The following is a 23,172-nucleotide window of genomic DNA, read 5'->3' as shown; positions in this document are numbered from 1 at the left end:
TAACAAATCTGAATGACATTGTGCGATATCGCGCATTATCGCACGATAATCAAGCCTATTTTATTCTTTGTTATCGATTTTTCAAATTTTAATCGCAAGGTGAAAGAAGCGAATATCACGTAGAAGATCTCTTACAATTAGATTAAATTTCAAGATGGATACATTGTTATTTGTGGAATTGGAAATGCACGTTTTTCTATCCTATATTCAATTATTTATTATAATATTATATTTTCGAATTTATATTCAAATCGAATAAACGCAATTTCAAAATCACGGAAATTGTATCTTTCGATCGAAATCTTACAGATAAAATATTATTTTCTATGTTTCCTTCTTATGAATAGAAAATTGAAACAGGATAATAGATTCATTATATTTTATCGTATAAGCTGTCGCAATATCTTTAACATGTTGTAGAACTTACTGTATTTGCTTCTTCGAATGCATCGACAAATGCATCAACAGATGCATCGACAAATGCATCGAATCGTGCGCCTCATTAACAGGACGTTGACATTTACTTGAGTAAACTCGTCCTGAATCACCGATAACGTTGTTCCGCGTATCGATTAACGATAATACTTTTGTAATTTTTATCTCATCCGATTAAGATCTCGAGTTTCTTCGAGTACATAGAAATCAAAGAGTTTTTGCGCATAGAAATGAAATCGAGTAAGAAGAAGAAGAGGAGGAAGAAGAAAAATGTAATTGTTTGAAAAGAAACAAAATATAAAGGATCACCTTGGCGTTACCTCGATGAGATCGATTAAATCATCATCATTTAAATTCTTTTGTAAAATACTTTATTTAAAAATTAATATCATTTATAAAATGAAACATACAAAAGAATATTTTGTAATTATTGCGTCATAAAGTGAAGAAGGAATTAATCTCTGAGAAAGAATGATCAAGCGATTTAGAAATATACGGTTTCTCTTTGGTTTGTTTTTTTTCAATAGAAGAGAGAGTATCTGTAAGATCAAGAGCGAGATCAAGTCCGAGAGTGAGAGCAAGAGAGTAAGAATAAGGAGCAAGAGCGAGAGCAAAAGCAAAGATAGTAGAAGTAGGAATAATAACTAGTTGCCGGTAATAGGTTCGTAGAAGAAGCGTAATCTTTGTAACATCGATAAGAGGAGAGATGGGATACGGCGGCGGTGGCGGCGGCAACTCCCCCGAAGCAGCAACTTGCTCCTCCTCGTCGTTAGCTCGTCGTTGTCCAATATATAAGTAAACCGTCGTCGATTGCCAGTACAGTACAGTCTACGTTTTCCCGTCTTTCTCTCCTTCATACGGATTTACTTGCTTTCACGTTGTGTGAAACGCGTTCGCTCGATTACCGAAATCCTTACTTTCCTTCCTTTTACTTTTTTTTTTTTCAATTTTTTCCTTGAAGATTATTCATTCGTACTTATACGTTCGAAGTATTCGCGAAAGCGCCGATTCTAAAACTAAACATGAGTGTCCTTCGACCTATCCTCAACAACCCTTATCATTTTTCTATTTATTTCCACATGTTTATTATAATTTTTTCAACGATAATTTTCAACGTACAACCAGGTCTCTCGATCAAACCAGAAACGGTCCTTTCGAATATTTTACTGAGACCGTTTGAACCTACTAAATGGAGTACGAAAGAATGTCAACGGGATAGCGCCATCTACTTGGAGGAACTCTCGCGTTATACACCATGGGCTTTGAAAAGTAAGTTAATATAATCCTGCTTTTTCAAAGTTCATTTATAACAGAACGATTTTATTGTTAATGAAAGATATAGTTCAAGTTTAAGTATTTATTTATTCAAAAATAATTAAGAAAAAACGAAATAAATATACTGTTCATTATTAAAGTTATTAATTATTGTGAAATATCGAGAAAGAAAAAGTTCACGTTTTTAATATGCGATGTAATATATATATATATAGTTGATGCTTACACATCGATTTGCGCGCGTTAACTCACGTAACTTTCCTTTTATTTTTCTTTCTTTCTTCATTTTCCGATAGATCCACGAGCAAAGCTTCGCGTTACCGTAAAAGAAGATGCTCTTACGCTGCTACGATCAACGCCGGTGCGTACCGGAGTTTTATTTTTGACTTTACTTTATTATTTATCATCTCTTTCTCTTTCTTGTCATCGTTTTCTCGTCGACGTTTTTTTTCGTAAGAATGTCGATCAGTTATCACGGTCATCCTCACATAAGAAGTAACCAATATCTATATGAAACGGTTGCAACCGGTTTCTCTGTACCAGCCCGAGAAACGAAGTGGATCAATAAGTAGTAACTATGGTGCCGATGACCGTCCTTGTGTATCAGGGTTTATCTGTTTTACTCGATATAAGATAATCGATCGATTTCCTTTACTCATCTCTCTTTAATTTTCAAACCAACAAACACAACATTAGAGAACGTTTCAATTGTTTACTTTATCGAACCGAATCGGATGACGACCTTGATGATCATTTCGCAACGTTCAAATTATGCATTCGTTAATTATAATTAATGAGAATATTATTGAAGCAAAAACGATCATTTTTGATTTAATCTTATTCAAATTACGTATTCGTTAATTATAATTAATATTATTTATGCTAAAACGGTCATTTATGGTTCAATGTTGTGAATTTTGTTTTCTTTCATACTTTTCTAATACTAATTATAAACTCTTTATTTTGTATTGTTGGAATTTATTAGGATTCACGCATTATGCGAATACGTAAATTGTGACGTTAAATAAGGAAGTTGCTTCTCGTCTTATCTATTACTATTTTAGCAATAGTTTATCATTCGACCAATAAACATATCATTCATATATTATTTACTTATAATGTATTTTCTTATCGCTTGTGAAAACTTCATCGGTTTGGTTCGGTTCGGTTCGGTAATGTATTTGGCATTGAATCATTCTTATCGTAGATGCATTTTTATTTGTTATATGTATACATATCTATATATATAAACATACATATCTATATGTACTCTGAGTGTCCCATATAACTGTATTCACGATTTTTCAAGTACTTACCATAATCTAACAACAAAATATTTTAAACAAAAGTTAATCTGCTTTTAATTGACTCATGAACTTTGATTGACAAAACTCACATTGCAATAAAAAAAGGTTTGAAAACAAATTTGTTTTTTGTAATGTTTTTTAAGGTTGCCTTTAGTTTTTTAAATGGCACCATATTATTTTGATTTTATAATATTATAGCTCGTATTTAATACAAATTTATGGAATTAGCGTGTAATGGGCTGTGTATGATCTTGAAAACAAAGAAAAGAATAGAAATAGGCGATAATAACTTGTATTTATTATGAAAATATTTCAAAATTTTCAATATTATTCAAAGGTTATGGTATACTAGTTCGTTAACTTACTATTAATACGAACTATAATATTGTAAGGTCAAAAATATACCGTGCCTTTTAAAAAAAACAAAGCAGTAGCCTTAATAAACATAAAAAAAAAACATTTTTTTATTGTCGATTCATTGTCAATTTATAGTCGATCAAAACTAGATCAACTTTTGTTTAAAGTATTTTTTGTCAGTTTATCGCAAGTACTTGAAAAATCGTGAATACAGTTGTATGAGACACCCTGTATATGTGTGAAGAACTATTAAAATTTTCTCGTCTTTGTTTTCTTATTTCTTTTTCCTTTTTTTTTTTTTTTTAGTGTACGACGCATCGGTAAAAATACCGACGGGTATTATCACTGGGAATTACAAACAATTGGGCAATTACAACGAATGTCTTCAGGTTAAAAGTGATCAAGGAATTTCTGGCCAATCCTGTAGCGCTACAATACAATTTGAAGTAGCAGAAGATAATAGTACATCTAAAGAATTAGATTTTGCTGATTTGCTCGTAAACGTCGCTACTGCATCCGTAAGTTTTATTAAAATATTCGATTTTTATTCCAACTTCTTTATTTCAATCGTTCATTCCAACATATTTATCTACACTTTATTCTAACATCCTTGGTTTAACCATCCATTTTATTTACATTGTTTTATATTAACCTTTCTCAAATCACAAATGTCCTGAAATATACACACACACACACACACACACAACTCAAATACTCTCTTCCTTCTTCAGATAAATACGTTTACATTTCTCATAATAACAGAGGATATAATATTTCTTATACTTTTACCTAAACATAAAAACATCTTAGCTTATTCTAGAATATCTATTTATACTTATAAGAAGGTCGTTTTCACTTTTTCTAGAAACATGTATTTTCTCTTAACACATTGCGTACAGCATACTGTTCGCGCAACACGTTTTCAAGGACCGCACATTTTTGGGTATACTTCTATAACATTATTCAATTCAAAAATTTAGCTATTATCACTGAGTTCATTTTTCATCTGCAGTATTATTTGATTCATCCGATAAATCATTAAACAATAATTTACATCGATTTTTATTTTCTTTACTTCTATTCGTCATTTTGCTACTATTTTAGAATAAAATCCTATTTCATCAAATAATTGTCATTTAAAAGACTACAAATATAAATAATTTTTAAAAAGCTATTTCCTTGCAAAGTAAAACGCGATTTTTAAAATAACAAAATGATGTACAACAATAAAACACTTTATAAGGTAGGATACAGGAGCTATTGTTGCAATAGCTGTAAATTTTCGTTAATTAGAGATTAGGAGAATACGCGAGATTCCGTTAACCTGTTTAACATAATAAGAAAATCAAATTTTGATTCCTTAAATCATTGAAACATGAAAACGAGATATCTCGTGACCCGTACGCAATGTGTTCAAATGTGAGAGAAAATGTATTTATCCTATTTTCAAAATTAACTAAAAGAAAACCATTGGCGTATATATCTAACGTACTAAATTTACTCAATATTTTGAAAAGTTTATATCCAATCAGCTAATCACTTTCATCTTTATATTGATCTTTCCAACCAATCAATAACCTCGATTAAAATTCTGTCTGAATTCACTGTAAAAATTGTCCAACTTATTGAAACTTATTGCAAAATTTGATTTATCACTAATTCATTGTTTTATTCATTGTAAATATCTTTATTTATACTTTTTATTATTTATTAACTTTTTTTTCCTTTGTATTTTCTTTGTATTCTTTCATTTGTTTTTATGTAATAATGGATTTATTCCATAAAAAAAAGAAAAAAATTTCTAAAAATAGATGTTTCTTTTTTTCCGTCATCTTTTATATTCAAAGCTATTGGAAATTTTCATTGGTTGCGATAATTCGAATGATTTTTGTAATCGCGAAGTGAGAGTGTTTACAATCACGAGTAAATAAAGAAATACGTTACTTTGATTTCAAATTACAAGTAGATAATCTTTTATTTGATTGTGTAACCGATAATGTTATTGTAAGCGATCGTTCGCGACCTTGTTTACTGTTTCGCGTTGACAACACAGTAGAATTTAATGTACTGGTAAAGATATAAAGTTTTACCTTACATCATATATTATTCTTTTTGTTCATCATAGAACGCAACGAAATGGCGTTCGGGCAATACAATCGCTTACGAATGGATGTTGTGCGTACCGTCGAGTTGCAATCATTCGGAAGTTCAAGAATTTTTGGATATTCATTTGGATCCTTTAAAGGTCGAGGGTCGGCTAGATTTTGTAATAAACGTTCCAATAACGTCTTGTCATACTTTGGAAACCGAACGAACAACGTTCAATCTATCTGATTGGATTTACATGTAAACATGAATTATATTTATATTCGTTGACCTTATTGATCTTATTATACTCGATCGAACATTTGATAAACTAATTGAAATTACAGATCGATTCTTCTTATCTTCTCGTTGATAATTATCGTTAGTACGGCTTTCGATATCTCACGTAAAGGACATTTGAGTTCATCGAACCGAAAAGGTGAGTCTTATCTAATTAATTCTTATCGTTAATCGTTTTTTGTTTCTATTACATCATTATTGGACAACGTAACTGTTGACATTGCTTTATTGGGAAACAATAAAGAGCCGTTAATTAATAACGCGAAAATACTAATAGATAAAACAAAAGAATTGGGGCTAAAAATAAGAGTGGAAAAAACCAAATATATGATCACCGATAAAATTTAGAATGTGCGTAATATTGGAACTTTGGTCGTTCGGGATAAGATTTTTGAACGGGTTAGCAACTTTAGGTATTGAGGATCGATCATAAACCAAGAACTTAAAAATAGAATAAATTTAGACAATGTTAATAAATTACTCAGCTCACGGTTGCTGTCTAGGCGTTTCAAAATCAGGATATACATGACAATCATCCTACCGGTAATCCTTTATGGTACCGAAACGTGGTCACTTGCAAAGAAATTGAGGATTTTCGAAAATAAAGTTGTTCGTAAAATGTTCGGTGCAAAACTCGATGAGAAAACGAGCGAATGGAGAAAACTCCATAACGTAGAGGTACACTGACTATACAAAAAACCGGACATCATTAACGTCGTAAAATCACGCCGATTAAGTGGACTGGTCACGTGGTGTGCATGGGGGAGGAGCAAACGGAAGGGTCCGCGCTCAGGGACGTAAACACTGGTCGGGATTTGGTATTTGTAGCAATGAACTTTCGAGTTACTAATGCCAATTAACCCATTTGCATCATGACTAGAATTAGTCTTCCTTGCTCAATCATCCGAGACATAAAACTTACGACTGACCGGTATCACCGGTCAAATGCTCACAGGTAGAAAAGCCAATGCTTTTTATGCGGATTATTCCGCGTTCGGTGATAGTGGACAGTCCCGGGTTCGCGGATTATTCCGCTCATGGTGATAGTAGACAGTCGCGGCTCGTGGAATATTCTGCGCAATGATGCAAATGGGTTGTTAACCTTTTCGCTACGGGTGTGTTTTCCGCGGCGCTACTTCAACTGTACAGTCTGCTAATACATGCAGCATCAAAATTGCACTTTATTTTTGAGTAATTTTGTTGCTGATGTTAACGATTTTTAACCCTTAATGCTCTGACGTTTAATTGTGGTTATCTACCGGCAACTCCAACTTGTTCCACAATTGAAATAAAGCGCCGCACATCGGTGGTGCCTGGGAGGCACACTTGAAGTAGAACGCTGCTTGTTGATGGTGTCTGCGAGGAACACTTGCGTTAAGGGTTAATTGAAAGAAACAAAACACTAAAATTACATACCTATAATGGGATATTTGATGTGCTACAATTGCATATGTTCGACGTATGTAAAAATATGCGGCATTTTATGGAGAGCCACTATAGTGGCCCGTAGTACCTCAGTGGCATCTTATGGAGGGCCACTATAGTGGCCTGTAGTAGTGAAAGGGTTAATAAGTTCCGTGCTACGTGTACCACTGGTGGTACACGTTAAACTTGTTCTTCAGGCCACATGTACCACCGGTGGTACACTTACCATTAGACATATTTATTTAATGCATTGAAAATATATGTTTATAACAAATTTAATTCTGTAAAAGAATATTTCTACTAAAATATTGATGCATTATACAAAATGCAATAGAACAAAGCACATAAGTTTGTTTAATTGTTATATTTACAATAATTAATAATTACATGTAATGGTTGATTTTTTTAAAGCAAAATTAAATGGCCCGAATAACAAGTCAGGTAAAAAGGGCTTGGCACGGAACGTGTTAATAATAAAAATAATAATAATAATAATAATAATAATAATAATAATAATAATAATAATAATAATAATAATAATTACATCATTACTTCTTTTTGTTACCATCGAGAGCAAAATATTACGTTTTTCTTTCAGGTAAAAAATATATTTTATTAAACAGCTTTTCCATTTATACAAATTGCAAGAATCTTTTCAATACCGACAGACCTCAAGGTTGTATCCCTTGTTTGGACGGATTACGATTTCTAAGTATTTGCTGGATTATTTATGGACATACTTATTATATTGAAGTTATGGGTATTAATATGGATTTGACGCAAGTACCAAAAGTAAGTTTATATGAATAATTCTTAAATGTAACTCTTAACCAGTTAACTGTGTTTGGCGAGTATACTCGTCATGAAGAAATGGCAGGATTTTGTGTCATGACGAGTACATTCGTCATGCGTATAAAGTAGTGACCATTGGTTATTTAAATTGTAGTTTTTGTGAAAAACGAAACATATTCTTAAATTTAAAGATGTTTAGAATATTTTGAGACTAGGCCGGAATAAAACAAACAAATGAAAAATATGAAAAATTTGAGATGAACTCATGCGTCCTTCGCATGTACCGACTGAAACAGCGTATTAGTTCGCATAACAAATTTGTTTAAATCTTTCAATCCGGGAATTTTGGTGGTCTCACTAAAATTCATAGATATCAATAAAGATTAGTGTAGGTATTGGATAGTAGAACCTTTTATAAGCCGCTATATTCGGAAATTGATAAATTTATTATGTTAAGTTCGTCAAAACACATGAAAAATTATTGCATCAAAAAGATAGGTAAATTTTATTACTAATATTTTTTTATTTATGTAACATATATTACAAAATAAATGAAAAACGTAAAAATAATACATTTAAAATAAAAAATTGAAATTTTTGTTTTGGAGTAGTACTAGTTCGTTGAAATTCGTATTAATACGAGTTATAATATTGTAAGATCAACAATATACCATGCCATTTAAACAAAACAAAACAAAGGAGGCCTTAAAAAACATTAAAAAAAATTTTTTGTAAACTTTTTTTCATTGCAATGTAAAGTCAATAAAAAATAGATCAACTTTTGTTTGAAATTATCTTTTTGTCAGATTATCGCAAATACTTGAAAAACTGTAAAAAGAAACGTTTTGTATGAAACTCAAAACAATACAAACTGGATGTTATCGGCAGATGTCCAATTTGTCTAAAACCACGGCAATTAGCTGTTACTATTTAAAAATTTAATGCTTTTAGAGCCATTTTTGAAAACGGACCGAATTAATTTGTACTACAAATATTTTTTTGCTAAGTTATCCCGCCATGTTTGAGCGCCATAGTTAACTGGTTAAGTAACCCTCTACACTCCGCTGTTCCCTCTCATGGGACATTACAGTTTGTCAGTGATTATGGGGAATTAAGTTATTTCAGCGCAACTTTTTGAGACATGCATGTTTCCCTAATGTTTTATCTTGAAATGGCACAAGACATCAATTCAAAATACAGTAATCCCCCCTATAACACGGTATATTGGTTCCGCGTTATAGGAAAACGCGTTGTACGACCATTTTCGTATTTCGTAGTGGGGAATATCCGCGTTATATGAGGGACGTAAAATCTCGTAATATGAAAACGCGTTATTAGAGTACCGTGTTATTACTGTATAGTAAAATTATTAAGATATATAAAAGAAATGTCAGTGGGTTTTGTGTCGGAAGAAAACGCGAGAACTTCCGAGTACTTCTCGACGCCACTTGAAAAGAGCGATAAGGAGAGTTTGTAGAAGAAAGGTCGGTATGCGAGCATACCTCTCACTGTATAGAGAGATTTACAAATATAAGATTAATAATCCACAAAGCAATGTTATCAAATAGTGTCACATTTGAAATACAATAAAACGCGTTCGCTTTCTTTCAATTGCAACGCTCTTTTACACACACACACACACACACACACACACACACACACACACACACACACACACACACACACACACACACACACACACACACACACACACACACACACACACACACACACACACACACACACACACACACACACACACACACACACACACACACACACACACACACACACACACACACACACACACACACACACATACACACACACACACACACACACACACACATTTAATTGAACAGAAATTGCAAACAGTTCCTGTATACACACGCACACGCACTCTTCATCTCCCATTTTTCCCTTATCCTTACATAAATATAAATAAACGTTCTCGTGAATAGAGAATGCGTCCATCCACATCTTCTGTTGAAAATAGATTAGATAATAAATTACATATTCCCGATGTGGGACAAGGAAAACGGGGTTGCATTGTTTGTTCTGAAAGGAAAACACCTGGTAGCAGACGTCAAACAATTTATTATTGTCAAACGTGAGCAAATCAGCCTGTAATACATATTAGGGGGTGTTTTAAGCTTTATCATACTGTACAAAATAATAAAAATTAAATATTGATTTTGTTTCCAAATATCATTTCTCGATGTCAACCAATTAATAAAAGTCCAATATTATTAGAATCCATTACTTAGTTCCAAAGCTGTAATATTGGGTTGGCAAGTAAATGATAACGCATTTTGTTGATAGGTGGACTTTTAAAATCAGCAATGTCTTAGTTGCCAACCCAATAAATAATACGAGGGTCTGTAAATGCACGTTTCTGCCACAAAGTAGCGTTGACAATGACGTTCAGAATGGTTCGAAGTTCAAAGGATTAAATTTATTCTTCTTCAATTATAGATGCACGAAAACTGGAGTAAGATGTTGGTGCTAAATGGAAATATGGTCACGGATACTTTCTTTTTACTCAGTGGTGTTCTCCTAGCTTACACCGAGGTAATAAAAAAGGAAAAAAGTACTGAGTGGAAGTTTGACGTTGTAGGTCTTTATCTTCACCGTTATGCAAGGTATGTATAAAACGAGTACCAACATAATCTACAAGTTCAAGTTAAAAATGATAAATCAATTGTAATGTACGTTTATTTGCAGATTAACGCCAGCATACGCAATGATGATTGGTTTTTATGCAACTATATACTACAAATTTGGAAGTGGTCCTCATTGGGATACCTGGGTTGGTTCAAATCAAAATTATTGTCGTGAAAATTGGTGGACCAATCTTCTTTACGTTAACAATTACGTCAACGTAGCCGACATGGTATAATCCATTTATTCAATTGGAAATAATGTTTTAAAAAATCCTATAGATTCATCTTTTGTTTAACTTCATTCTTAAAAAAATGTTTTATAGTGCATGTCCCAATCATGGTATTTGGCAGTGGATATGCAATTGATTTGGTTGTCACCAATTTTTCTTTACCCGATGCTCAAACCAATGAGAAGAATATTTTTCTGGATAATAATCGGTGCAGCCTTCGTATTATCGATACTTTTACCCTTCGCCATGACATTTTTTAATCGATTTACCGCAACTATGTTATATTACAAGGAACAAAGTGATGTAGCTAATGTTTTTTTATACATCTACACGAGAGTATACACCAGAGCAGGACCTTACATCGTTGGTTTAGCACTTGGTTATTTATTGGCTAAAAGAAAGTTTGATGGTATCAAGTTAAGAAAGGTAAGCTAATGTTTTTTGCAATCAAATGAACCTTAAAAACAATCGTCCTTACATCTAAAGATGTTAATTTGTTATATAGCTTTACGTAGTCATTGGATGGTTGGTCGCCATTGTAGTAGCAATCTCAGCAGTTTTTGGTGCACGAGAAATGTATTTCGATGATCATCCATACAATAGATTAGAGGCCAGTTTTTACGCAGGGATGCACAGACATGCATTTGCATTGGTCGTTTCTTGGATTATTTTCTGTTGCGTTTATGGATATGCAGGTATATTATATTGTGTTTATATATTTTCTATCCATGTTTATATAGATAAAAGAGAAAAGTGGCAATAAACGAATCGATTTGCATAGGGCTAGTTGGAGAATTACTTTCTTGGCGAGGCTGGGCACCTCTAAGCAGATTAACTTACAGCGCTTACCTTTGTCATTACGTCTTTATATTATCCCGAGCCGGAAGTGTGCGCACCACCGGCAATTTAACGTCAATGAGCGTGGTAAGCATGTGCGATCTTCTGCGATAATGTTATAAAAGAGAACGAATGAACACTATGACGATAATAATATTATTATACATATTAATACTTGATAAATAGATAGATAGATTTTTAACTCGTTAAGGATGGCACCTCTAGTGTGACCGCTTAAAAAAGCTGATTTTTGGGAATTTTTTTGTAAAGAAAACTACTGCATGGAATGTTTCAATACTTTTTAAGGAGATATTCGTGGATATTTAAAGAAAATACGACCAAATTTTTGGACTAAAATATTGAAAATTAAGCGAGTTATTCACAATCTCTCTCAAGGCCTAAACAAGTTCCCTCACTGCTGCAGTTATAACGATCTTCAAAACGGTACATAAAATAAAAAAAAAAAAACCAAAAAGTTTAATTAACTAGAAGGAATTTTCTGTACCACGAACCTCAGTTGAAACGAAAAATTGAAATTCAACAATATGGCGGAGTTTTCAAAAGTAGTTTTAAATTTCGCGCGAAAATTTGATGATTTTTGAGAATTTTTGGTAAAGAAAACTACTGCATGAAATGTTCCAATTTGTTGAAGAAATATTCGAGAATATGTAATGAATATACGAACAAATTTTTGGACTAAAATATTGAAAATTAAGTGAGTTATTCGCAATCTCTCTCAAGGCCTAAACAAGTTCCCTCACTGCTGCAGTTATAACAATTTTCAAAACGGTACATAAAATTAAAAAAAAACCAAAAAGTTTAATTAACTAGAAGGAATTTTCTGTACCACGAACCTCAGTTGAAACGAAAAATTGAAATTCAACAATATGGCGGAGTTTTCAAAAGTAGTTTCAAATTTCGCGCGAAAATTTGATGATTTTTGAGAATTTTTGGTAAAGAAAACTACTGCATGAAATGTTCCATTTTGTTGAAGAAATATTCGTGGATATTTAATGAAAATACGACCAAATCTTTGGACCAAAATATTAAAAATTAAGCGAGTTATTTGTAATCTCTCAAGGCTCAAAAAAGTCCCCTCACTGCCGCAGTTATAACAATTTTCAAAACGGTACATAAAATTAAAAAAAAACCAAAAAGTTTAATTAACTAGAAGAAATTTTCTGTACCACGAACCTCAGTTGAAACGAAAAATTGAAATTCAACAATATGGCGGAGTTTTCAAGAGAAGTTTCAATTTTTAATCGAAAATTTAATGATTTTTGGCCAGCCTGTAATTCAAAATTGATGACTCTGATTCAAAAACTTTTTGAGGTAGGCACTTGAAATTTTAGTATTTTATTTTTAAAGGTATAGACTATCGAAATATGCAAAAAAATAAATTCAATTTTTCAAAATTTCACACTAATGGTGCCCCTTAACTCATTGGCTGCCAGACATACTTAGAATGTCTGGTTGTCCTGGGTTCTCCCAAGCTTTTATTTTAAAGAATACATAAAATTTTATAAAATATAATAATATTAATCCATTCGAGACTACGATTTGTTTCCAACACGGTTCAAAGAGCCATTTCTTTTTTTTTTTTATTATATTCCCAATGTCAACTTTTATTTTTTAATAACCTTAATCTGTTAACCGGGGAATTCCCTATTTAATTACTATTTTGAATACTTTATTTAAAATAATTGATAATAGCTAAATATGATTGCATACACGGTGTGCAAGTGGATCTCGAATGGGTTTTGTAATGGCATTTACAATAATTGATAATTAATGTTTGTTTACATCACATAAATTGTTTACTCTACCTTTTTAATAATTCTTAATCTCAAATAACAATTTGTAATTAATCTAAAATTGCAGCACACATTACGAGATATCTTGTAGTTGACAGTTTTGGTACACACACACGCATACTACAAGATATCTCGTAGTTGATGGTCAATGGATTAAACCATTAAACAAATTTGAAATTAATAATTTTTCAGATGTACACTTTCTTCGGTAATTTATCATTTACAATGGCTTTGTCATTACTGTGGAGTTTATCTTTTGAAATTCCCTTCATAATACTGGATCGAACGTTTTTATCCCGCAAGAAGAAAAAAACTTGCACTTCAAAACACGATCAAGTTAATAAGGAAAGATATCATTCTTCCATGGACTTTAGAGAGGAAGTTTATAAAACTTCAAAACACGATCAAGTTAATAAGAAAGGATATTATTCTTCGATGGACTCGAGAGAGGAAGCTTATAAAACTTCAAAACACGATCAAGTTAATAAGGAAGAATATTATTCTTCAATGGACTCGAGAGAGGAAGTTTATAAAACTGCAAAACACGATCAAGTTAATAAGGAAGGATATTATTCTTCAATGGACTCGAGAGAGGAAGTTTATAGAACAATTGATGATCCATCATGGTCGAGAGCACAAATTACGAGCACTGAAAATGCAATTGAAATTGCTGCTACATCAGCAAATGATTATATTAACAATAAAAAACAAAAAAACAAAAGTCTTACCTTGCCTGAAGGAAAGACTGAAAATGATAATTGCACAAATGATAATTGCGTTTACATTATTAATGCATTCGAGGTGGACAAAAATAGAAACTCGTATGTTAAATCAGATTTGGAAGAGATACGAACATTAACTGAACGAAAATGATCTCTTCCTTTGTAGAATATTATTACGTTTGTTTTTATTTTTAAACGATAAATAAAAACGATAATTATACAAATTTTGTAATAACCAAGGAATGGCCAATGAATTTGAAGAGGACGACAAGTTTTTAGGCTTGACCTTTGATTCTGTTACTTTCCACCAAATATTTCTCATGCAGATTAGAAAGTAACTAAGGCCGAGTAACACTCGTTTGGATCTACCTATCATCAGCGTTTAAAAACTAGCTAACTATATATACATGTAATAACATGTGCTAACTATATATACAAAAAATTGGATCCCTGAACTGGGACTGGGACTCGAACCACTGATTTTTCGCTTTCCGGGCGACTGCTCTTTTAACCAATTAAACGAGAATAGGAAAAACTATACAGGGTGAATCTTGTAACTGGGACGGGTAATAACTTTGTTTTAAGTAACAATAGAAAAAAATCATAAAGGAAAAAGTTATATGGCACAACAAATGTCAACTTTCTATGACCTTACATTTTTGGAAAATGCATCGATGCAACCGCTAGATGCAGTTGTACTTTTTTTTTAAATGGAATATTTATTTTTTTTACACTATTCGATTTCTTTTTTTATTCTGCGTTAAAAAGTTGAGTGAAGGTCATCGAAATGTCAATAGTTTACGAGATATTTGATGTTTTATATCAGCAATATATTTTATTACAATAAGTGCTGAAACTCTTAATCCTTTGCACTCCGAATTATATTTCAATTTTGTTTTCAACAGAGTCTAATGATTTTAAATATTTATTTAAAATTTACTTTAATTGAAAAATATGGTAATTTAAATATATTATAAAGGAAGAAATAAATTAAATAAAATGTCCATTTTATTTTCATTATGTTATATTTTGTAATTTTCAAAGTTATCTTATCTTTTGATGTAAAAACCGATGTCGAGTCACACTCGACATAGAAGTGCAAAGGGTTAATACGGATTGTACACACTAACAATACCGTATTTACTATTTATCCTTGACTGCCAATGTTTTTCTTACTAGCTACAATCCATAACATTTTGATTTACATTTCAGTTAGTTGATTATTAATTTTCAATAGAGCGTTACGATATTCGAGTATTTTCCTAGATATCGTTATGTCATTCTTTACAAACGACGAAAGAGTAGATATGTTCATTGTGTATGTGGAGTGCAATAAAAATTCAGTTACCGCTAAAGATGTATATCATCAGAGATATCCTAATCGGAGGCAGCCGCAAAGATCATATTTGCACAAAATAGAACAAAATTTGAGAGCACACGGTTTCTTTTGTTAAACCAAAGTGAGTAGTTGAAAAACCAGTTCAATGTAAACAATTAATTGTCAACGTATTGGCATACGTAACAGGGAATCCCAATGCTTCGTCATGAGAAATAGCCAGGGAATGTAATATTAGTTCTGTAATGCGGATTTTAAAAGAACATAAATATCATCCATATCGTTATTCGATAGGACATATTTTACATGTAGGGAATGACATTAGAAGAATGCGTTTTTGTCAATTTTTTCTTAGACAAGTACAACGAAGGGAAAATTTTGCAGAAAGAATTTTATGGACAGATGAATGCACTTTTACTAATAATGGAATGTTCAATAGACGCAACCTTGACGCAACCCTGACGTAAATTCATGGTCTACGAAAAACCTTCATTTAAGAAGAAACACAAACAATCAAATTCGGTTTAGTGTTAATGTTTGGTGTGGTATTCTAGATACATGCGTCATCGGGCTGTATTTTTTTGATAATAACATTTTAAATGGAGCACGATATCTGCATTTCTTAAAATTTACATTACCTACTCTTCTTGATGATTAATTGCGACAAAGATTAAAATTAAAATATTATCAACAAGATGGTGCTCCAGCTTATAACGTTCAAATTGTAATGAGATACTTGAACACAATCTACCAAGAAAATTGGTTTGGTACCCGTAGTCCAACATCTTGACCACCTCGTTCTCCGGACTTGAACTCTTTAGACTTTTTTCTTTGGGGTTATTTAAAAGATAAAGTGTATTCACGTCCTTTTATATTAGTCGATGATTTAAAGAAGCGTATAAAAATGTATTGTTCCAATATAAATTCAAATTAATTAAAAAATGTAAAGAAGCGCATTAGAAAATGATTAGAATGTAATGGAAGAACATTCGAACATTTATTGTAATAAAATACATTGCTGGTATAAAACATTACGTATATACAGGAATATTGAAAGTATACGCACAAGAAATAACAATTAAATCGATTCAACGAACTTAATTTTAATTTTTTTTCAATACAAAAGAAATGTTATTCTATACGAAATATTTAATCAATTTATTTTACAAATGTGTCTGTATCAACAATTATGCTTTATTTAAATATGTCTGTTCATTCTGTAAATATCTGTACAGTACTAGATAAATATTGTAATATAAATAGATCGTATGTAGGTAATATTATTTAGAGAAATTTATATACGTTATTTTATATTTATTTTATTGAAAAAACTAAATCGATTGTCTTCTTAACACATTGCGTACGGGAGACGAGATATCACGTCTTTAGCAAAACGAACGTTGCGTAAGGGTCACGAGATATCTCGTTTTCATGATTTAATTAATGATGGAATCAAAATTTGATTTTCTTATTACGTTAGTAATAAGAAATCACCAGGCTAACGGAGTCTCGTGTATTATCCTAATCTCTAATTAATGAAAAAAAATTAATGTTAATATTAATCAGTGGATCATTACAGCTATTGCAACAGTAGCTCTGTATCCTACCTTATAAAGTGTTTTATTGTTGTACATCATATTGTTATTTTAAAAATCGTGTTTTACATTGTAAAGAAATAGCTTTTTAAAAATTATTTATATTTGTAGTTTTTTAAATGATAATAAAAAATTAGAATTATTTTATGAAATAGACTTTAATTCTAAAATAATAGCAAAATGACGAATAGAAGTAAAGAAAATAAAAATCAATGTGAATTGCTGTTTGATGATTTATCTGATGAATCAAATAATAGACAAAAATAAACGAAAATGAACTCAGTGATAATAGAAAAATTCTTGAATTGAGTAATGTTATTAGACATAGAACTACACCCAAAAATGTGCGATTCCTTTTCAGGGTATTCGCGTGTTACGCAAACAGTGTGCCGTACGCAATGTGTTAAATTATACTTAACAAATACTCTTTTGGGTTCGATTATTTTTTTAAACTGATTGAAATAAAATGAAAGTATTTTTTTATATCTTGCCCTATTACTTTCTTCTTTTTCATTGTAGAGTACAAAATATTGAAAAATATTGAATACATGTATATTTAATATTAACAAGACATTGAATCTCTTTTTAATATTAAATACATATGTTTTCAATATTTTTTAATATTTTATGCTACTAGGGACGTTAATGAATGATATAGGAAATCATTTACAATTGGTTGAATTGTAAGAAGTCTCGAGAATATTCTATTACAAATTGAAATGTCGAAACCGTCACCGAGGATGGTCGTTGTTTATTTAGGCCACCGTTTTCGTGTCTCCCTGTCGTTTCTCCTCACGCCTTTGTGACTGCCCGTTGACGAGTTTATCCTCTCTTCGGTATAAGGCCTTTTAAGCGAACAGATTTGGGATAAAGCAAGTTAAGAAAAATGACAATGCAACGCTTGTTCTATTCGCGGTAGTAATCGATATGTCGAGAACATTTTTCAGAAATGAATTTCCATGTTCTTTGGGTGTTGAATCGTTTGAAAATATCCAATCTCATTGTAAATTTTCTTTTTTTTTTCTATCCATTTACCAAAATATAGTATAATCTAACGAATACTTCTCGATTACAGGAACAATGGAGTTTATTACGTCATCATTCACACGTATACATTATATCTAATTGTATTAGAATTATAAAAAGGATGTGCAGGAGTCATTTAATGGAGTCATCAAAATTCGATTATGGGAAATGTTTGGGCACGCGCAGAAAAACACCCTTGGGACTTTAATGTTTGACTTAGGTTAGTGGGAAAAATATAAGCTTTAGTGAACGCGATTTTCAAAATGATTTGATACGATATTCATTTTATTTATGTGTAAAAGACGTATCTCGTTAAATGTCGACGAGAAAGTAGTCGTCCCTTCTTCGTAGCAGTAATCAATTTATGCGATTAACTAAAACCAAACGCGCCTAGAATATCACCAATTGTGGTGGTGCAATCCGCAGACGCAACGTTTTCCAAAGCACCCCACGAGTGGCGTCCCGCAGCGAGAAACAGAAAGAAAGGAAGTGAATTCGATGGGACACCGTGACGATGACGACGACTACGGGTGCTCGACATCTGGGATGAGATGGTTCTCTGTGTTTTTCCGCAATGCGAACGCAACAATATGACGAGTCGGAATTATTTCCTTTGTTTCCTCTTCACCCCTACAATTCCCCTCCCCCTTGTGCATATCCTTTATAGTCCTACTCGAGTTTGCGCACTTTAGGTGAGATGAAGATAAACGATTATTTTTTTTTCACGCGTTATTAGCAGTTTAACTTTTGTTCGATGCAAATGATTGAGCATTTATCGAAAATCCTTGATGCATCTCGTTAATTTGAGACTGTATAAACAAATATTCATTTCAATTCATTTATTTTATAATATAAGATAAGAAAGTAACAAGATAAAAAAATAAAAGAAATAAATTATACCTCTTCGACTCTGAAGTCTTTGATGTTATTGAATTTGGACAAATATTCTTGCAATTGCGGATCAATATAAAGACTCGCAGAATTTTTATAATATTTCAAGAAAGCCCAGAACTTCTCTAAACCGTACAGTTGTCCTATTATCAAATCAAATAACAAATAATTAATTATGAGTATTTTTGTATCAATGATATTATTAGGTGAACCGGAAAGTAATGTCGCTTTCTAATATTAAATTTAAACGAATAAATTTTTAACAAGTTTTTATTTTTAATCAATAACCTAATCATCCCTCGTTATCACCCTTTTTTCATCTAGTATGCCAATTTTTAATACTGGACAGATAAAAATTAATCGGTTTTGATTATAATATAAAAATTGACATGCATAGAGACGACATTAATTTCCAGTCCCCTATATATAAAAATGAATTATATACAGGTAGCTCTCCTACAACACGGCATCCTATAACACGATTACCTTTAAAAAAAAAACCTTTGTACAACACTGCATTTTTACAGCCCGCCGCGGCTTGCCGTCTTAAAAATACAGTGTTGCGGAAAGTAATTCCTTTCATCACCATGGCTTGAAAACAAAAGTTTTTGGCTCATGGCTTCTGGGTCTTATACAACACGGTTTCACACAACACGACATTTTCTAGGAACCTATCTACCATGTTATAGGAGGATTATCTGTATATGAAGTATGCTTTTGTCGAGTTATATCGTCTACTAGAAAAGATTCAAATTTCATAATGTCTATGTAGACAAGACTTTAAGTCAAAACTCTTTTACTTTAGCACAATCTTACCATTTAGCTACGTAGCAAAATACCGTAACTAAATAACCTATTATGTGCATGATTATGTTAACACGACCGCTAGTCTATAAATAGGCTTTTTTTGTCACCGACGCTTACCGAACACAAATTTATTAATCAGCTTTTTGTCACCTACCGAAAACTTAGTTATCGGTTGACATTGTGATAAAGTCACTATCATTACATGAACAGAAATTTGTTATTAGAATCTTATTCAGCATCCTATTAAAATTTGTTAGTAGAATCTGCGGCTGAACTATCGGTCAAACGTGCATATGCTATTGGAACCCTAGCGGTCGGTAAAGTGTTAATAAAAAATTTATTATTTGTACTCACTACGCTCGTAATCATCTATCGTCTCCAATTGAAAATCTTGATACAACATAGATCTGAATTTGATCTCCAGACCATAACTATAAAATCGAAATAGACACTCCAGTCCATAACGGTAACCTTCTAAGGCATCTTCTTTTGCTAAGGTTCTAAATTCTTCATACATGGCACGATTGAAATTTTGTCGCAAGAAGAAGGACCAAAAGCGGAAGAGCGTGTTCATTTCTTGAGATTGTCCAATTCCTAACCTTTTCCGTTCTAAAATAAAAAAGAATATTTCGTTTAAAAAAAAGTACAAATAAGAATTTCATTAAAGAAAAGCAGAAGAATAACTTCAGATTGTAATTCTCTTCACATCTGTTCCTCAGTCGGGAAAAGAAGACATAATTATATGATATTCATCATTTCGTAAATTTAGATAGTAAAATGTTCATGATAATGACATAATTCTCTTTGAATTACCTTTTAAACAACGCGAGTAATATTTATGATAGACCTGTTGAGTAAATCCCTTTTTTTTAGGAGAGCGTGACTTGGATGTTGGAATGTCGGTAAAGATTGAGGAACGCTACCGTAAATACCAGCGAGAAAAAATCGGTAAAGTGTTAGTACGAATAATGGAACACGTTTAGAATAAATAACAAATATTTACGATATAAGGAAATTATTTTATTATATTTTATTAACAAAAGATGAGATGGGGAAACGTAAATCTCTCTTGTTTATCCTTGTGAGAAAATAAAAATTGGACAAAGTTAAAAGTATTTACTTGTTCGAGAAAACTAATTCGTGTGTCATCGGGTCAATATAGAAGAAGGATCATAGAAGCCGATCCTTATGGGGGCTCCTTTAGGCGCCAGTATCTTCTTACAGAATTGCACTACTGCAACGAACGACTGTTATGCACCCCTGACACGCTGTGACGATTTACGATTTTTCTTTGACTTTTCTTCTAGTAGTATTACCTCCTTGAAGAAGAGAAAAAAAAAGAAAGAGAGAGAGAAAGAGAGTGAGAGAGTCTCTGACCGCGCTGACGTAGATAGTTGAAAAGTCTCCTTCGTTCTCATGTGCAAACACTTCAAACCCCTCTCCTTTTACCACCCCCCACTCTTCCCTTTTCTTTACAAACGCCTGCCTCTTCGTGCCTTTTATCTCCTTCGCACCCATTCCCTACGAAGATAATAACTTTTATTTTATTCTTGTTTTGTTTGTTAGCGTTTATATAATTAAAGTAAAGGCACCAGTAGTTAACCAGTTCACTTATAGGCCGTCAATGGCCTTTTTCTGGGATGTATTTTCAAATTTTATTATTTTTTTTTTTAATAACTATAACTTCAGAATGAAATATATTCGTTAAAAACATGAGATTGTAGCTTGTGCTTCATGAAAATATTAAAAATTCTTACTATTTCAATTGTAATAATTAAATATATAATTTAAAAATTAATATATATTTGATAATATTAATTAATATAATATTAATTAATTATTTATTTATTATTATAATAATATAATAATTTAAATAATTATATTAATTAATTAATATAATTGATACAAAATAATTTGTATATTTAAATAAAAAAAAAAACAATTGTTACAAAAATAATTCTATTTGGTTAGTATGAATATCGTTATACAGTCAATTTAATATTTCTTTTTATATTATGGCAAATAATAGGTTAAGACAAATTTTGATCGTAAACAGGAAATAACTCTCTCTCTCTCTCTCTCTTCTTGCATTTTTATTGAATAATAGTAAGTCCCGATGTGTGAAGATATTCTATGAACTTAGAACGTCATAACCCAAACAATATTTTTCGAAAAAGTTGTGTCATATAAAAGTAATAAACATTGATGGAAGAAAGTCAATCGCTACATCAGAAATTGGAGAAAAAAATGAAGATCTCAATTTGTGTGTGTGTATATTTTGTAAAGGAGTAAGTAATGCGAAATAACTGGGTGGGGTTAATTCGTTGACAGGGTTTTCTATAAGCATCGCTTGACGATTTATTGACAATGATGTACCGTGACAGGCTCGGCGGCGAGTTAAGCTTTTTGCCATCGTTGAGTGGGCCCCTACCATGGGAAAAAGGCAGATAAAGCCACTTAAGGTTCCACCGAACTCGGATCGTTGTGTCCAATGGCTCTCTTCTCTATTTTCAGTTGTTTTTGGTCCGCTAATTAGAGTCATTCTAAATTCAAAATCATTCCAAATGAATTTTGATCGGTTTATTTCTCCTCAATTTGGAGTTGAGGGAAACAAAAAAAAAAAAAAAAGAAAATGTTACGAGTGTCAAAAAGATTGTTTACGTATCGAACGGGAACTTGAACGTTTACAAAGGAAGACAGATCTGGTCGTTAAAAAATGATTTAAAAGCAGAGATCTTCTCGGAAGGAACTATTACTCTTTTCTTTTTTTTTCTTCTTCTTTTTCTTCTTCTTCATCCTTCTACCATGTAGCGTATTGTGTTTATGTATCCGAACGTACATTTTGGAGCTTTACATATATGTATATATATATATATGTATATCGTTTTTCTTCTTTTCTAAGCAGCTTCTTCTTCAGCCGACGTTTCTTGTAACACGATATCTTTCAAATTTTTATTAACTCGAATTAGGGATAACGTTTTAGTTCGTTACGAACGTAACAAAGAACTCTACTGTGAATTTGGTTTTTTTTTTTAGGTTAGAGTTGAGAAAGAATTTGCTTTTCTCATTATTTTTGTACTCATTACATGCATAATGTATAATAATAAGTATGTTTTGTGTATTTTTTAAATATATTAGTAATAATTATTATCGTGGTAGTAGAATCAAAGTTTATTTTTAAGAAATAAATGAAATTCTTTGAAAGAAGGGCACGTGCGACGAAGAAACGTCGTTATGCACGTTGGCCCTCGTCGTTCGTTTTATGAATGGAACCG

At 31.8% G+C, this 23,172-nt stretch overlaps 2 protein-coding genes across 4 annotated transcripts; one reads left to right on the top strand and one right to left on the bottom strand.

Moving 5' to 3' along the window:
• Positions 1-17,656, top strand: LOC107071855 (nose resistant to fluoxetine protein 6). 3 transcript variants are annotated; one of them, XM_015331233.2, is made up of 12 exons: positions 1,552-1,704; positions 2,007-2,071; positions 3,681-3,892; positions 5,500-5,720; positions 5,807-5,898; positions 7,783-7,976; positions 10,452-10,618; positions 10,701-10,869; positions 10,963-11,295; positions 11,375-11,564; positions 11,651-11,793; positions 13,713-17,656. In XM_015331233.2, exons 1-12 carry the CDS (start codon positions 1,691-1,693, stop codon positions 14,391-14,393), a joined length of 2,481 nt encoding a protein of 826 aa, XP_015186719.2. In that variant the 5' UTR covers positions 1,552-1,690; the 3' UTR covers positions 14,394-17,656. The 3 variants fall into 3 exon arrangements, with proteins under 3 accessions (XP_015186718.2, XP_089027985.1, XP_015186719.2); XM_015331232.2 differs by lacking the exon at positions 2,007-2,071 and having other exon boundaries at positions 1-1,704; XM_089171859.1 differs by lacking the exons at positions 2,007-2,071; positions 13,713-17,656 and adding an exon at positions 11,893-12,933 and having other exon boundaries at positions 1-1,704.
• Positions 17,657-17,793: 137 nt separating this feature from the next.
• On the bottom strand, positions 17,794-20,863 carry LOC149032816 (la-related protein 1B-like; the record flags this gene model as incomplete). Its single annotated transcript, XM_089171687.1, is given in 4 exon segments — positions 17,794-19,233; positions 20,252-20,506; positions 20,711-20,761; positions 20,764-20,863. Coding segments are annotated over 4 exon segments (546 nt in total), but the record flags the coding sequence as incomplete, so codon positions are not given.
• Positions 20,864-23,172: the final 2,309 nt, after the last annotated feature.

This window comes from Polistes dominula, unplaced genomic scaffold, assembly GCF_049000335.1.
Source record: "Polistes dominula isolate Pdom_NZ unplaced genomic scaffold, Pdom_raw_medaka contig_84, whole genome shotgun sequence".
In the NCBI taxonomy this organism is placed as follows: Eukaryota; Metazoa; Arthropoda; class Insecta; order Hymenoptera; family Vespidae; genus Polistes; species Polistes dominula.
Note: the sequence above shows the minus strand (reverse complement) of the source record. Positions and strands in the feature narration are given on the sequence as shown.

Coding starts and splice junctions, on each gene's coding strand:
- LOC107071855 (XM_015331232.2), top strand. CDS start 1,458: ATGAGTGTCCTTCGACCTATCCTCAACAACCCTTATCATTTTTCTATT. Junction 1,705..3,680: donor TACACCATGGGCTTTGAAAA/GTAAGTTAATAT, acceptor TTTTTTTTTTAG/TGTACGACGCATCGGTAAAA. Junction 10,619..10,700: donor TATCTTCACCGTTATGCAAG/GTATGTATAAAA, acceptor GTTTATTTGCAG/ATTAACGCCAGCATACGCAA.